Source organism: Eupeodes corollae, chromosome 2, assembly GCF_945859685.1.
Source record: "Eupeodes corollae chromosome 2, idEupCoro1.1, whole genome shotgun sequence".
Lineage (NCBI taxonomy): Eukaryota > Metazoa > Arthropoda > Insecta > Diptera > Syrphidae > Eupeodes > Eupeodes corollae.
The window spans coordinates 57140614-57158603 of record NC_079148.1 but is presented as its reverse complement, the minus strand read 5'-3'; the positions used below and the strand labels follow the sequence as shown (position 1 = coordinate 57158603).

The window sequence follows — 17990 nt, the reverse complement described above, 5'->3', positions numbered from 1 at the left end:
TCAAATTTATTAAAAAAAAACAGTCATAGATTTGGTTTATTTGAAGCCTGAAATAAATTTTAATCATAAAAATGCTATATGCGATTAGTTTTTTCTAAATTATCTTTCCTTCTGCACTAAAGCGACCACCCTCTTTCGCCATTTTTATTGTTTTGACGGTGATTTTTTTAATTTGCCGGCTTTCAAATATCAAATTGTTTGTGTTCAGCATTTTACTCCGTTTACTCTGTTATTTTATTCTGAGCTCACAGAGCGCGCTCTGAACATGTTCAGAACTAAAAAAAGAAACACGAATTTGAAGCTCTGAACGATCAGAGCTCAAAAGGAAACACAATTATTTTTTTGACAGTTAAAAAAGAAAAACGCCAAATAAATAGATAAAGTACTAGATGATTGTTTTATTCGATTCAAACATGTACAGAGTTCGAATTCTTAAACGAATCGAATGTCAAGTTCGAATTCGGATTGACTTTCGAAACGAATTACAGAGTAAGGACCTAGAGCTTTATTCCAATTTTATTTTTTACTTAAGAAATTAAATAATTAAGAATTTGCCGTCTGTCAGTCGCTTAGTAATTACAATTTAAATATTTTAAGTTATAATATAAATGGATTAAAAAGTAAATTATTATTCTTAAACTTCATTAACTATGTAAAATCATTTGATATATTTTTACTATTCGAAACATTTTTATTGAAAGAAAATTACGATTTAGTTAATGGTTATTTTAACGAATATGATTTGGTATGGGAGGAAGCGGTAAAAACTAACAAATATGGAAACGCAAGTGGTGGATGTATTTACGGTTTTAAGAAAATTTACAAAGAATTTTTGAATTTTGAAAAGGTACTAGGATATAATATAATTAACTTAAAATTAGAAAACATTTGTAAGCACTATATAATACCAACTTACTTAAATTGCAATCAGTGGGAAGATGATTTTAACTCTCTAAGTGACTTAGTCTGTACTATTCAAAATGAGAAATTGCTTGTGATAGGGGATCTAAATGCAAGAATAGGAAGTGAACAAGGCTTCTACAATGAAAATCGATATCATCCTCTACTAACCTTAGCCCCCAAAAGAATATCGAAGGACAATAAGACAGATAGAAAAGGAAGAGAACTGCTTGATTTCGCTGAATCTTTCAACCTAATGATCCTAAATGGCAGATCTAAAAGTTATGTAAAGGGTGAATTCACTTTTGTAAGAGGAAACTCGTGTTCGGTAATTGATTATTGTTTTGTATCAGATGATTGGCTTTATGAGGTATCGGATTTTAAGGTTCATGAAAAGTGTTTTTCGGATCATATGCCAATTTCTGTTGTTATGAAAATAAACAACGATAAACAGTCAATATGCCAAGGTTTCACTGAATTAACATTGCCCAGATTAATGTGGCGAAATAATCTCAAAAAAACGTATCAAGATGCATTAGACCTTGAACTTGTTTCCACGAAGACAAGAGGCAAAATAGTCTCAATAGAACGCTTGCAAGATGTAATACGTAAATCAGCACCAAAAATATCCGATAAATCGTGGTAGAATTCAACCAAAACAGAAATGGTTTGACGCAGAGTGTCTTAGAGCTAGAGAAAAAGTCTTTTCTTTTCTGAAACTATTTAGAAGATATAACACCCCATATTTTAGACAAGAGTATGCGAAAGAAAAAAATCGATTTAAGGAGATTTGTTTACACAAGAAAACCCAGTATTTTGAAGAAAAAGTGCACACTATCATTTCAAGCCGAAACACGAAGGAATTCTGGAAAGCAGTTCGATTTGTAAACGGAGCAAAACTCAAAATTGCTATTAACATTCCTAGCCACGATTTAAAAACTCACTTTCAATCACTTTTGAATGTAGAGTCATCAACGTTACCTTTTCATTACTGTGTTAATATCGAGAATCAAGATATGGATCAACCGTTTACATCTACAGAGTTGAAATCAGTATTAAAAGAAATGAAAGAATCTAAGGCACCAGGAGAAGATCTTATACCTCACGAATTTTATAAGTATTGCAGTGATGATTTTGCCAAACATCTGCTAGCGAACCTTACAGTAAACAGAGGAAAGTCCCAAATAATGATTTTTGGTAGAGGCAAGAGACAGCGAAGTGGAAACTATATCTGGAAATTGGAGAGGGAAACAGTGGAAGTAGTTGATAATTACAAATACCTGGGAGTAATACTAACACCACATAATAGTATTAAAACTCACTTGCTAGAAAAACTGAAAAGTGCAAAAACTGCCATAAACACAACCTGGCTGACTTGTATGAAAAATAAGAGCATAGGACTTCGAGTCAAATATCAAATCTTTGAGGCAACAGCGAGATCAGTTATGTTTTATGCAACGCAAGTTTGGGGATATTTACAATATGAGAGTGTAGAACAGCTTCTCAGGTTCTTTCTTAAAAGAGTACTGCACCTTCCCCGGACGACTCCCACATATGTGTTACACATTGAAACAGGGCTCCCACCATTGTTCATCACAACATTGAAACTCCATTTTGATTACGTCCTTAAAGTATTAAACATGCACGAAGCAAGACTTCCTAAAATAGTTGCTACGCACGCCATCGCAAAAAAAGCATCATGCTTCAGAAATGGAAAGAGCTGGCTGAGAGGACGGGATGTCCATTAAATTTATCGGGATTTAACATACAGGAAATGAAAGTTGAACTTTACATTATACTCCAGAATCTTGATGAAAAACTACATAAAGGCTTTATTGAAGAAGCTCAATCATCAATTTATCGAAGGTACTATTCGAAACTGGAACACGATCTAAGCATGATTAGCTATTTCGGAAGCAATGTCGATGCAGAAAAAATCTCAACCATATTTAAGGTGAGAGGAGAGTTACTGCCATTAAACTACATACCCCACCGGCCGGATTTGCCTATCACATGCTCCTTGTGTAACTTGAAAACCCGTGAAGACATCATGTACTTTGTTGGCATCTGTCCCATACTTAAAGAATTAAGAAAAATACACTTGGGAAAAGCTAATTACGAAGAGGATGAAGTTATTGATATACTGAACGGACGTGATTGGCTCTTTATAACTTTGTGAAATTAGCATTGTGATATAGAAACCAAATCTTAAGAGAAGCGTTTTAATTAAATTTTTAACCAAATGAAAAAATGTATTGTAAACCTAGTGCACCTATTTATTAATTTTTATTATCAGACGGCTTTTGCCATGTCTCTAAAGATTTGTAAACCGAATTCAAAAATGTACTTATGATGAAATAAAATCTATTTTCTAATCTAATCTAAAAATCTACTTAAGAAATATATCAACTACATACCTAAATTGATGGCAAAAATTGCATTCATACAAAATTTTAAATTCTACATTTTAATCAAACATGACATTTCGATGGTAAAGAATTCAAAAGCCATGGAGTCAAAATTTCATGACAAAAATTAGATATATGTATTTTTTGCTCGTATTTTTTTCAATATTCCGTGTTTAAAAAAATATCGCAACATTTAAATGTATAAAGCGTATAACTATAAGCACTCAATTACTGTATGCTAAAAAAACTTCGAAACGTATTCAATAGGCATATTTTCAAATCTTAAAATATGGATACTATTTTTTGAATGTATTATGACATTCATTGAATTGACTTATAAGTTCTGTCAATTCTTTTAAAATACACCTGGATTAAGAAAGTACTGCTCAATTGCTTTTTTATAACAAGGTTAGGACTGCTAAAGAGTATAAACTTATTTATGTACAATTGAGTAATACGTGGTATTCGTGTCATAACCTGGTAATTTAACACTTCTTCTTATACAATGTCAATTATGGATTTATTTACACTTTAAAGTATATCCGTAAAAACTTTCTTTTAAAAGATAGAAATCACAATATTAATAATAATTTGTTCACCATAGTAAATCTTATTTAAATTGCTCAATTTTTAAAGACATGTAATCTAAATAGAACGAAACGAATAATGAATATTATTTTCTTTTGTCAAAAATTTAAAAACTAATCCTAAGCACGCCCACGCATTAATCTTTTTGTTTGCTAGACAAATAATACGAATGGACAATGATTGTAGAAACCACGCCTATGACACTATGATAAAGTCAGCAATTAAAATACACTTCCATAAGAAAGCCTTGAAGCGCATGTCGATAAATATCTCAGTGTCAGCTTCCACCCCATGTTGTTTTTGTTATGCTATAAACATGAAGTCGATCCCTTGCCCTTCAATAGTGATGTTCTATCAAAGTGCATAAATTACAGAAAAAGGTTCAACACTTAACAACCCTTATTGAGGTTAAGTACTTTCAGGTAGATAACTGAAAAACACACAATAAAATATTCAAATTAGGGAGCGACGAGTTCTATTTTTAAACTTTAAGTATGGTTTAATTTTATAATAGACACAATAAGAGAAAAAGAACCAATAGAAACAAAATCCACCAATGTATTTGCGGACTGAATATCAACCCTTAAATAATTCTCAAAGCATGGCATATGATAGAAAGTTGATTCGAATTTGTCTAAATTATTTTTATTAGTCAAACTTCATCATAAACACTTTTAACTTCTATAAGAAATTCTCCAATTACAAATTTTTTATGCCTTAGGGTTGACCACTCTTGTTTAAAGACTTACTAAACCGTGTTTGTATTACTTTGAAGTGGCGGAATATTTTGTTCACACTGCAGCTCTATTTAAATGCTTAGAAGTACTTAGCCGATCTTGTTTATTAAATTTTATTTGCTGCTCAGCTGTTCAGCTAGTCATTGCTTAAAAAACCAAATCTCAAATAGAACTCAGAAAGATTTTGGGATGTTTTGCACTCCTAGTTCCCATAAAAGCGATTTGGATATGCAAATCCAGTAAAGAAAGATATCTAAAAAGAACCGTTTGGCATTACGAGAAAGCCAACGGTAGCTATGCTTCCTCGGTAGCGACGTAGACTCCAGTGCAGATATGATTTCTAGTATGATTCATCTGGGAATGAAAATCTTTATCCCGAATAGGGTTAAAACGATTAAACACAAGGTTAAATCATGGTTTGATTCGAGCTGCAAAGAGGTTATCAAGGAGAAAGAGGTGAGCTTCCGGTGTTTTAAAGCCAACCCAACTGAGGAAAACCGGAAAAGGTTTAAGCAAGCCAGGAAGGATTGCAGTGCCTATATTGGAAGGAACTAATTTTTACATTATCAAAAATTACGGCGAAAAATACTGCAATGTCCCAAAGGCAGTGAAAATATTTGGTCATTCCTAAAAAACATGAGGAATTCTTCCTCTTCCTTGGTTTTTACGCTTGTTGTCAATAACACTCCTTATTGATAAAGCCAACTTATTTCCAAGGCAGTTCGCCGAAAATTCCACCTTACCAGATAGGGTCATGACCCCCCAGTTCTTGAACGCGTAAATGATTCTATGGGACCAATCTTTTTTCGTACTCGAACTGGGGCGAGAGTTCTTAAAGATTTTAACATTCATAAATCCGCTGGACCAGATGGTATCCCCGCTATTATTCTGAAGAGGTGTTCTTCGACGCTAGCAAAACCACTGCGTAAGCTTTTCCATCTATCCTATATTCTTCTGGATCGATCTGAGTAGTTGGAAAACTGAAGTTGCTCTGACAAACCCAAAAAAGGCGAATCTTCTTCTTCCGCAAATTATCGACAAGCACTAGAGTCCCTTCTTTCTAAGGTCATTGAAACACTGATTAATGATCAGCTTAAGAAATATTTTGAAGAATGGAAGCTTTTTAATGACGGCTTTGGTAGCAATAGATCGCATGGTTCATCTCACTGAACAGTGGAAAAAATCTTTACATCGTTTTGAAAAAAGTAATATTATTGCACTTGATATTTCAAAGGCATTTGATAAAGTCTGGCATCTTGCTCTCTTATCGAAAATGCGTGCTTTCGGTATCGATGAATCTCTTCTTCGTTGTATTAGAAATTTTTTTTCGAACTGTTCAATACAAGTTGTTTTGGACGAATTCAAGTCTGAAACTCATAAAATAAATGCTGGTGTGACCCAGGGCTCCGTTTTGTCTCCGAGCCTTTTTCTCATTTTTATAAATGATCTACTGCCTGCTACTTCTAATCCAATACATTGTTTCGATAGCACTCCTAGCTTTTCATATTCGTTTCCAGACTCACAACCCTCCTCTTTGGATGTAGAACTGCTACCACAAAATATGATTAGCTCAATTCTGACCTACACAGCATTGTACAATGGGAAATAAAAAATCGTGTGGAATTTAATGCTTCGAAAACGCAATGCTGTCTTGTATCGTTGAAGCGAGATAAACCGTCTTTGCCACTATCTATGAGTGGCACTTGCATCAACGAAACGAAAAATCTCGACATCCTCGGAATGTACATCAGCAACCACCTTTTGTGGAGTGATCACGCATACGCGATGTTGCCAAAAATGCCGCAAGATGTCTTTGTCTCCGTCTGATCTGGCTACAATCTACACGAAACTTGAATATAACTCTTATCTCTCGGCTGGTGCTCCAGTTACTTATTTAAGCCTCTTGACAGCATTCAAAGAAGAGCGTTTAAAATGATTGGTGACATTAGCATCATCAACTCGTTTCCGTCACTCGAACATCGACGCAAGGTTTCTTGCCTCACCCTTTTTTAACCGTTATTTTAACAGACTAGGCTCTAGTGAAATAGCCAGTTGCATTCCTCCCTTTAACAATTTAACAGTATTACCCGCGCTTCTAGAAATGCACATCAGTTTACCCTTGAACCCAACTTCGGCCGTACTATGAAGAACAGAGATTAATTTTTTAGACGTACTACGAGTATGTGCAACGCCTTGCCACGCTCTATCTTTCCCTATCATTGTAATGTTCAGGAATTCCAAATCAATGTACACCGACGCGTCGCGACGCCTCCTATCCAACCCTTCCCTCTTAAAAAGGTGTCGGTTTTAATGTGGTTAAAGTTTTAAACAAACCACCGACGAAGCTTAAAAAAGTTTGTAGATGTTATTAAGAACCTTATCTACAATTTAAACCTTTTATAAATCTTAATCTAAACATTATGGGACAAAGATGATGCTTATTTCTTTATGGTTTCGGATGTTTTCTTTTTTGCAGGAACGCCATAATGTTAAACGTGGAAACTACGCAGTCTTAACGGACAAAGATGTTGGATTTTTTGAATCTGTAGTTGGATCTAATCACACTATCAAAGAGAAGGATGAACTTCAATCATACAACGTGGATTTTTTAAGGAGTGTACGAGGTAATTCTTGTCTTTTGAAGCTTTTATTTATGTAATTTGACTTCAAGGAGACATTCGCGTACCTAGTCCAAAAAGTCTCCGTACAGCAGCCTAATTTTAGTGTTTTTTTTTTGGAAAAAATAGTATTAGGAATAAATCTAAGAACGAACTTGGTAAGATTGAAAAAAAGTTAGTTTCCACCTTCACCTTCACCTTTTTACCAAATTTAAAAGAAATTGTGATTTTGATTTTAAAAATACTTGTTTTTAATATATTGTTATAATACAATTTATTAATACCAGAATCAACAAAACGAAAGCTTCTGTACGGAGCTTTTTTGGGCTAAGTGTATTATTGATTAACGAACCGCTTCCTAATCTCAGTTTAGGTCGAAAGACTTAAAAATAGTTCAGTTAAATAATGAGAAATAGCAAGCGTAAAATTTGTAAAATGTTTCCCTTTAGGTTTGTTTAAAAGTCTAACAAAATCTCGTGTATGCGTCGTAATTTTTTTAACTGCCAAAGTTCGCGAAACCGCTTTTCTGTAATTAAACTGGTCAACAAGGTAAAGTAGGTTTCAAACAAATGATGCTTTTTCTAAGATTTAAGATTGCTTTCGTTCGAATCTGCCTTTAAGATCACACCAGCTAGTTGAGATACAACCGTTTACTGTTCAAAAACATACTTTTTATTAGACAATTTGAGGCTCGGTAAACTCATGAAGTCATTTTTTTAGATAAAGTAATGATTTTCTAGATCTACAATTCCTTACTTTGATATTCCGTTCATTACATAGTTGTAAGTCTTAACCATGCCATACATAAACTTTAAAAAAAACGCTAAAGAATTTGTATTAAAACAATTCTAAACAAAATAAACACAAAATTATATTAAAGCAATTTTTCGTCACATTACAAATTCGTAGTCTTAAGGTTATAACATCAAGTTTTTGGAATATATTGAAGAGAAACCACCACTAAGAACTACCTCTAAAATTCATAAACAATGGAATTAAATTCAAGGTATTTTAAAACCTTACAAATAGTGTCAAATGAAGACCCATAAGTAATCTCATAATTAATGAGAAGTTATGAAAACTAAATGACTTGCTAAATGATTTTAAATATACCAGAAGATAGTAGTAACCGTGGCATGATGGTTTAGTGCGTTGGACTTTTTAACTTACTTAACTGTAAGTTATGGTTAATTAGGTTAGTTTTATACATTTTTGTCCAGCTTTAAGATAGGTTTAAGATAGAATTAATAAAAATGAATTTAAAAACGTGCGTTGGACTATCATGCCAGAGGTCTTGGGTGCGATCCCTGCCTATACCATCTAAAGTTTTTTCACGGTTACTGTCTCTTGCCTCTTACTCTTCTCCAAGAGTAATTCTTGTCATGAAAAGTGCTTTCTCAAATTTGCCATTCGGAATAGGCTTTAAATTGTAGGTCCCCTCCATCCCGGGCAGGAATGGTTGAGAGTTGTAAGTCACTAGACCCTAGTTCTCAACGGACTGTTGCGCCACCCAATTTATTTTAACCTTAAATTATATCATGCTATGCAAACTTTTAGTTATTTTTTGTCGAAAAATCCAATCAACAACTTTTTAAACAAAACTCGAGAAAAGTGGTTTTCGACTTAAGCATTATGAGAAATGCATTTAGAAAAATTGAGATTTTAACTAATCCTTGTTTTCATAATTTGCTGGAATTTGATTTGTGTGAAGTTAGTACCTATTTATTTTACCCTCTTCACAGTGGAAATCTTGTTTTATGTGGAAATCTGTTTAACTCCAATTACCTATTTTTATCAAGCCTATTACTTTTCGTTCTTACGAATTTTTTGTCAGAAATATAATTTGCAAAACAGTTTTATTATCAGTTAGAGTGTCTGATTGATATTTTTTAAAAACCTGCACCCGATATTTGTTTGTTAAATGAAATGGTATTTCAAATCTGGAACAAGCGTATAATTAGTTAAAGTTTAAGCTACCTCAAAAAATCATATTAATCACACTGGTCTACAAAATTTCGTTTTTTCTGGAGCACAAATTTGAATCATAAAATGTTGTATCTCAAAAACCTGTTGTGATAGATTGATTTTGAAGTCGAATTCAAACTGCAAAAGACAACAAAACCCTAAGAAAAAGTATAATTTTATAATTTAAGGTGTAATCCATTTTGCGGTTTCAAAAGTATAAACTTGGAATTCGACACCTGTCAAACTAAGTTGTGAAATTTTAGTTTTTTCAGTTGAAAGCCTGACATTTACGAAAATGGATCGCTTGATTATCGCACAACGCATAAAACATGCTGATTCTGAAACAGCCACATTTTGTGCTTTAAGAGGAAATTATGGTTTACATAATCGTCCAACTTTTCTTTTTTTTATATATAATTAGTGAACACTTAAAGGGTTTTGTATAACTTTAAAATGCCAAAGACACAGTATGATCACTATAAAAAGAGGGAAGGATTGGATAGGAGGTGTCGGTGTACATTGATTTTGAATTCCTGAGCATTGCAATGATAGGGAAAAATAAAGCGTGCCAAGGCGTTCCACATTCGCGTAGTACGTCTAAAATATAAATCTCTATACTTCATAGTAAGGCCGAAGTTGGGCTCAAGGGTAAACTGATTTGTATTCCTAGAAGCGCGGATATTACGGTTAAATTTAAGGGCAGAAATGCAACTGGCAATTTAACAAGACCGCATAGTCTGTTAAAATAACGGTAAAAAAAATGTGAGGCAAAGAACCTTGCGTCGATGTTCGAGTGACGTAAACGAGTTGATGATGTCAATTTCACCAATCATTTAAAAAGCTCTTCTTTAAACAATGTCTAAGAGGATTAAATAAGTTACTGGAGCACTAGACCACTGATGAGAGTTATATTCAAGTTTCGGATGTACATATATATAGATTGTAACCAGATAAGATGGAGAGACAAATTTCTTGCATCGTATCAGAAAACCTAGACATCTTGCGGCATTATTTAGCAACATCGCGTATGTGATCGCTCCACATAAGGTGGTTGCACATTCCGAGGATTTCGAGACTCATAGATAGTGGCAAAGAGGGTTTATCTCGCTTTAACGGTACAAGACAGCGTTGCGTTTTCGAAGCATTAATGGCCGAATCACACGCTTCAGCTTCGGCTTCTCCTGACGTTTACGAGTTCAGCCGTAGGAATTCAATGCATGTTATCATAATGGAGCTTCGACCTCACGTTTCGTTTGAAAATGTAATGTAACGCAAACGGAAGCTCTAGTTCAATTATCTGAACATTTGCTTAGTCTGACAGTTCAACAGCTGTAAAAAAAAGTCAACAAACAAAATATTTGCTCTTTGGTGGGATGAAATAATAAAAACGTCATTCAAAGCAACATCGAAGCAGGCCCACCATAACGCAGACGAAGCCGAAGCTGAAGCGTTCCACACGATTTTGTATTCCCCATTGTACAATCAATGCTGTGTAGGTTGGAATTTAATGAGCTAATCATATTTTGCCGTTGCAGTTACACATCCTAAGAGGAGGGTTGTGAGTCTGGAAACGAATATGAAAAGCTAAGAGTGCTATCGTCAGCGAAACAATGTATCAGATTATAAGTAGCAGACAGGAGATCATTAGTAAAAATGAGGAAGGAGACAAAACGGAGCTCTGGGGCACAAGAGCATTTATGTTATGAGTCGTACTTGAATCCTTCCAAAACAAATTGAATTAAATGTTTCGAAAGCAATTGTAAAAATTGTGAAGAATAGATACTGGATTGGTTACAGATATTTTAAGGCGTGTGTATCATCGTTTCGCTCGTACCACTGATAATATCGCTGATGCTGTAAGTGAAAGGGTTAAAGCCAGCTGACTGTTCAAAACGTTGGTCATAGATACGTCGATTGGTACTTGAACAACAGGCGGTGGAAGAGAATCCCCAAGTAATTGAAGTGGCGATATCAACTGGCCACCGATAGACTTTTTTGTGCGGCTACGTGAAAGACTGTGTTAAGCAGATAAACCTTTAATTCGTCAAGTTTTGGGTAAGATACCCCCCAATATGTGTCAAAAAGTGCTGGTCATTTAAATGATGTTAACAATAATAATGTCAACGTTCAACATTTATAATAAAAAAGAAATATCACGAAAACAAATTTTCTATATTGCTTTTATTTGCGTTTACTTTTGAAGCTGCAAAATGAATAGCCCTGTATATTTTATTGACAACTGATACTTTTCTTTGATTTCAAAAAGTCTTTTTAGCTTTTTCTAAGCTTCGTGGATACAAATGAAAATAACCTCATTTTAAAAGACAATAGACCAATTTTTGTACTGAATCTTTATAAAACCAACTGCGTATAGGGGTTAAAAAAAACTATCATTAAAACCCCAAAAATACACCCTATTTATAAACACTAATTTCCTTATTCCTAACATTCTATACATTTTTTCTCCCATTTTTAAAGGTAACAGCCAGTTAGTCCTTAAACCTGGTTCTGTCGATGAGGTTTCAACCATTCTCAAGTATTGCAATGACAATAAAATTGCAGTCTGTCCACAAGGAGGAAATACCGGTTTAGTTGGGGGTTCAGTTCCAGTTTGTGATGAAATTGTGCTTTCTTTACAACGTTTGAATAAAGTCCTAAGTATTGATGAAGTCACTGGCATTGCTGTCTGTGAGTCTGGTTGCATTTTGGACAATCTCGAGCAGCAAGCCAAAGAAGTTGGCCTAGTGGTGCCAATCGATTTGGGAGCGAAGCAAAGTTGTCATGTTGGTGGTAATTTATCAACGAATGCAGGTGGTCTTCGGGTTTTGAGATATGGAAATCTTCATGGGTCATGTTTGGGTGTTGAAGCTGTAAGTATATGGTTTTGAAAAATCTTCAAATATAGTTGTACAATTTTTTTTTCAATATACGAAGGTACTTGCAAATGGAGAGGTATTAGATCTTATGTCTGGCTTTAAGAAAGACAACACTGGATATCATCTTAAGCATCTGTTTATCGGTTCGGAAGGTACATTGGGTATAATAACAAAGCTAGCTCTTCTTTGTCCACCAGCCCCAAAAGCTGTACACGTTGCATTTTTAGGTAAATCAGGAAATGCTTCTTTAAAAAATTAATAAAAACCTTAATGACTTTTTATATTTATTAGGAATCTCATCATTTGACGATGTTCTAAAAACGTTTGTATCAGCTAAAAGGCATTTGGGTGAAATACTTTCATCTTGCGAGATGTTAGATGCAAACTCTTTAGCAGCAAGCTTGGAACATTTTGATACAAAGTACGTATACGAGTATATTTTTTAGATAAATAACTATTTAAGTAAATGTCTCTTTAGTTCATAACCTTAATTGCACAAGCCAAAGGTTTTTGATGGAATATTTATTACTTACTTATTTGCATATCATAATATTAATTTTGCGCCCTCTTTTATATTGCTACGAAACATATTTTTTTTTATAAATTAAGGCATCTTTAAATGTCGGTTTTTAAAATAAGGTCCCTCATTGATTTTTTTTTATTTTTTGAAAACTGGAGAAAGATTTTTTGTAACGTTTTCGTAGACGTGTGGTTTTCAATCTGAAAATATTTTTTCAAAGGTGGTATTTTTGACAGCTGTCACTTAATATTTACTTCTGAAAAACGCAACATTAGAAAATCCTGAAAATTTGGCCAAAATAATGGTTCTGGTCCCGTGAAGTAACAAGAGGAAATCTTTGGAAACTCGCGTCGCGGGTCTGTGGCGTGGCCTCCAAGACCATGCCATTTAACACTACTGGACTATATTTTGTGGGATTATGTGAAGTTGCTTATCTACGCAGATTACCTCGAGACGAGTAAGACCTTGGAATATTCGGCGCGTTGATTCTGACATACGGTCTTAAAGTGACCCCTTACGGCAAAAAGTAGTAATAGCAAACCCTATCTTCACTAAAAAGCTACATTTTTTACCATAACATACAAGTTCATAATAAACGTTGTATTTCTTCTTAAAAACTACAAGTCTAAAAAACAAAATAATAAAATACTGGATGTCCTTAAGTTCAAATACGACTGGTTGGCTTGTTTACTTATATATTCAACTTTTCGATGAAGAAAATTTGATCTTTGGTCAACATTTCAAGGCCTCATTTACCAACAATTCGGGGTTTTGGTAGATCGTTCGGCTTTAATTCTTGCACTTGTTCTATTTTAAAAGACTTCACACTTTAAACTTTCACTTAGTGGAGTAAAAGTGTCCCAATTGCTACGAACGGTGTAGATAAATTGATAATTCGAGGTCATTACTTAAACATTAACTTTAACATGTTTAAAAGTGACAGAAAACAAAAAGTCAAATCTAAGCACGCCTAATTCCAAAAGTCACAATGGCTGCGTTCGATCTCGTGTTGGATAGGGTATCTGGGATAGGTGGAGATTTAGATACTTTGTTGAACGAGTTGAATAGCTGTCAAAAAATAAAAAAAACTTTCAGCTGTTCACAAAAAGCATAGAAACATTTAAGCTTCGAAGTCAAAATTGTTATAAGATAAAACCTTTAATGGATAGTTCAACTGATTCGTCGGACGATTATGAATTGATAGGTGCGTAACAATTAAATAAATAAGAGATAACTTTAATCTGTAATCTATGTTAAATTTCCTCTTAGCTGAATTGGAATTCTATACGATTAATAATTTACTTGCGAAATCTCCGGTTTTAAGCGATCTACGTTTAACACACTAAAAAAAGCTACTATTGGTGACCAGATTTCCCGCTAAATTTATCCAGAAAAAGTGGTTTTTAGATTCCTACCAAGCGGCTTACCACGATTTTCTGGAAAATTTTACCAGGAGATTTTTCGAAGGATTCCTGGTAAAATACACCAGATTTCTGTTAGAATATACCAGGAGAATTATTTTTCCTGGTAAAAATTATACCGGGAATAAACCCAGTATTCTGGTAGAATATACCAGAAATATTTTTTGTCTGGTAAAATGTACCAGAGTTCTGGTAGAATATATTAGGAATATTTTTTTCCTCGTAAAAATGTACCAGAATACTAGTAGAATATACCAGGAATATTTTTTTTCCTGGTAAAAATGTACCAGAATTCTGGTAGAATATACCAGCAATGTTTTTTTCCTGGTAAAAATAAACCAGAATTCTGGTAGAATATAAGAGGAATATTTTTTTTCTGGTAAAAATGTAATTACCGAAATTCTGTTAAAATATAACAGGAATTTTTTGTCCTGGCTTGAATGGTATACTGTACTTAAATATGATTTTTACCTAAGAGGAAAATATATACTAGACAATAAAATTCCTAGTTTTATTTACCAGAAAAAAGATAGTTCTTAAATTCATTGAATTTCTGGTATTAAGTACCAGAAGGCTGGTTTTATCTACCAAGAAAAAATATACCAGACAATACAATTCCTGGTTTTATTCACCAGATAAAAGATAATTTTTAGACTTCTAGTATTTCTGATAATAAGTACCAGAAGACTGGTTTTATCTACCAGGAAAAAATATACCAGACAGTAAAATTCCTGGTTTTATTTACCAGAAAAAAAGTTAATTATTCAACTCCCAGTATTTCTGGTAATAAAAACCAGAATACTGGTTTTATGTACCAGGAAAAATATACCAGAAAATAAATTTCCTGGTTCTATTTACAAGATTTTACCAGGAAAAAAAATACTTTCTACCAGGACGCTGGTAATATTTACCAGAATATTTTCTGTCAAAAATTTTACCAGGAAACCAGATTTATGGGAAATAAAACCAGATTTCTTTTTACCATGAAATCTGGAGTTATTTATCACGAAATCTGGACTATTGTACCAGTTTTTTGGCTGGTACTTTGTACCAGATTTTGCCAACCAGGAAAATTTTTTGATTGCAGAAAACTATCCATACAGAAACGAGGACTATTATGAAGTGACAACACATAGATGTAGTTATAGACCTAGCAATATTAGTAAATTTTGAAGTTTAAAAAAATAGATTACAATTAGCTTCTAAAATTCGGAGGCAAATAGCTTCTTCTTCGTCTATTATGTACAGAATATCCTCAAATACAACTTCAACTAACATTTTGTATCTTTTTGTTTACCAACAAATACAAAAAGCTGAAATCAATTTTCAAGTTTCTTGAAATTCAACCATGTGTTGAATCAGCTGTTCTGCCTGTTAAACATACCCCAGAAATTCTTGGATACCTTTTTTGACATCTCAACTGTTTTTGGTCAGCTGTTATTTTACACGTTAAACACCAACAAAAAGGTATCCGGATACCCTATCTGTCTGAGATTGAACGCAGCCAATTATCTTTGACGAGTTTTTATACAAATAATTGCGACAGTTTTACAGAGCAAAATCCGTCGATAATACAAAATTTGACAGTTCGTTTATCAAAAGATTGACTTACCTTATCGACAACTTTTTATGGCTGAAACACATACAAGCTTCAGCTTCAACTTCGCCTGACGTTTACGAGTTCAGCCATAGGAATTCAATGCATGCTATCACAATGGAGCTTCGACCTCACGTTTCGTTTGACAATCGTAAGGAAAAGAACGTAATGTAACGTAATGTGACTCCAAACGGAAGCTCTAGTTCAATTATCTGAACATTTGCTTTGTCTGACAGCTCATCAGCTGTAAAAAATGTCAACAAACAAAAAATTTGCTCTTTGGAGGGATGAAATAATAGAAATGTCATTCAAAGCAACCTCGAAGCAGGCCTAACGTAACGCAGACGAAGCCGAAGCTGAAGCGTGTATGTGTTTCAGCCATTAACTACTTAGCTTTAAAAATGATTTGTTGGTTTAAAATGTGCACGTATCATAAAACCAATATTTATGGTCCTTTATCGTTATCACCGCTGATACCGCACGCTGGAGTTACGTTCCTGACGTCTAAGCACCATTTAATTTTAAAGGTTAAAAAATCCAAATTAATTTATTAAGCTCAATAACTCGGTGCAATTGGTTCAGGGAGCAATAAGCCCATTCGAGTGTGTCTACCCCACAAAATTTAAGTAACATTTTGCTTTTAGTTTCGCTTTAGACTAAAATTATTATAACTTGTGCTTGATATTTTTTCGATTGAAAATTTGCTTATTTAAAACTTTTTAGTTTCGCAAAATTTTGTCTATGCATGTATGTATATACGAGTATGTATTTATTAATGTACCTATGTATTTCTTCTGATTGATTATTTTGTTAAAATTTAAAATTATTACACAGATCACCTGTAGATGGCTATCCATTTTATATGTTGATTGAAACTTCGGGCAGTAACGAAGCTCATGATGCTGAAAAATTCAATACATTTCTGGAAATTGGCATGGAAAGTGGTGAGATCTGTGATGGAACAATCACAAGTGATCCTGGTAAAGTCAAAGAAATCTGGAGTCTTCGGGAACGAGTTCCATTGGCTCTGATCAATGATGGATATTGCTTTAAATATGACATTTCCTTGCCACTTCGTCGATTTTATGAAATTGTAGAAGTCTTAGAGAAAAGAGTTGGAAAAATGTCGCTTCGAGTTTGTGGTTATGGGCATTTGGGTAAAATCAATATTAAAATAATTAAGATGAGTTTTTATATATAATTCTTATATTTTCTTTGCGTAAATAGGCGATTCCAACCTTCACCTGAATGTTTCATGCAAGGAATATAGTAATGAGCTCTATAAGGCGATTGAACCTTTTGTATTTGAATACACATCACAGTTGAAAGGAAGTGTGAGTGCTGAACACGGTATTGGATTTTTAAAAACGAAATATTTGGGATTTTCAAAACCGCAAAATGCTATAAATATGATGAAGAGCATTAAACAACTCTTGGACCCTAATGGAATACTAAACCCATACAAAGTCTTACAATAACAAAAACTAAAACGAGGAAAAATTGAATAGGATTTTTTTAAAATTGTAAATAAATTAGACAATAAATATGTGATTAATATTATTCTGCCATCTTGTAGTCTTTCAATTTAACATATAATTATGACAACTAATTTTGTTTATAGAGTAAATGCAATTTCGTTTAATTTCAGAGTTGCAGAACTCGAATTTCGATTTCAAGCACCAACATTTTCATGTTATTCTTTTAAAATTGTATCCCATTTTATTTTTAACTGCGAATAATAGGAGCTAAGTATATAGTTAGTTTGCATTCTTACAAAATTAAGAACTCTCAATTCCATCCGTCTGTCTGTCTGTCCTCGGCGTGCCGTAAAAGCCCATACCATTGAGTCGATTAAGTTTAAACTCGGAAATTAAGGTTTTAAGCAGATATGCGTTAGGCTTTTTTTTATTTTCAGATCTAAAATATAATTAGTACCCATACAAATTTTTTGGTCAAAAATCGAAAATTTGAATTTTATCAAAAAGGTATTTTATTTTTTATAATTAGCAAACACTAAAAGGTTTTTTTATACCTTCAATATACCAAAGACACTGTGTGAGCATTAGGAAAAGAGAGAAGGGTTGGATAGGAGGTGTCGGTGTACATTGGTTTTAAATTTCTGGACATTGCAATGACAGGGAAAGATAGAGCGTTGCAAGGCGTTCCACATTCTCGTAGTACGGCTAAAAAAAGAATGTGTGTACTTCATAGTACGGCCGAAGTTGGGCTCAAGGGTAAACTGATGGGCATTCCTAGAAGCGCGGGTATTACGGTTAAATTGTTTAAGGGGAGGAATGCAACTGGCTATTTCACTAGATCGCATAGTCCGTTAAAATAACGGTAAAAAAGGGTGAGGCAAG

General features: G+C 33.7%; 1 protein-coding gene across 2 annotated transcripts in view; it reads left to right on the top strand.

The window, feature by feature from the left end:
* The window catches only part of LOC129948281 (D-2-hydroxyglutarate dehydrogenase, mitochondrial-like), a 117944-nt gene extending 100754 nt beyond the window's left edge, over positions 1-17190 (top strand). For both annotated transcript variants that reach the window (XM_056059222.1, XM_056059221.1), the window contains exons 3-8: positions 7110-7257; positions 11695-12086; positions 12151-12319; positions 12384-12513; positions 16465-16787; positions 16858-17190. In XM_056059222.1, coding sequence (XP_055915197.1) covers positions 7110-7257; positions 11695-12086; positions 12151-12319; positions 12384-12513; positions 16465-16787; positions 16858-17108 — 1413 coding nt within the window. In that variant the 3' untranslated portion in view covers positions 17109-17190. The remainder of the gene's footprint in view (positions 1-7109; positions 7258-11694; positions 12087-12150; positions 12320-12383; positions 12514-16464; positions 16788-16857) is intronic.
* The last annotated feature ends 800 nt before the right edge of the window (positions 17191-17990 follow it).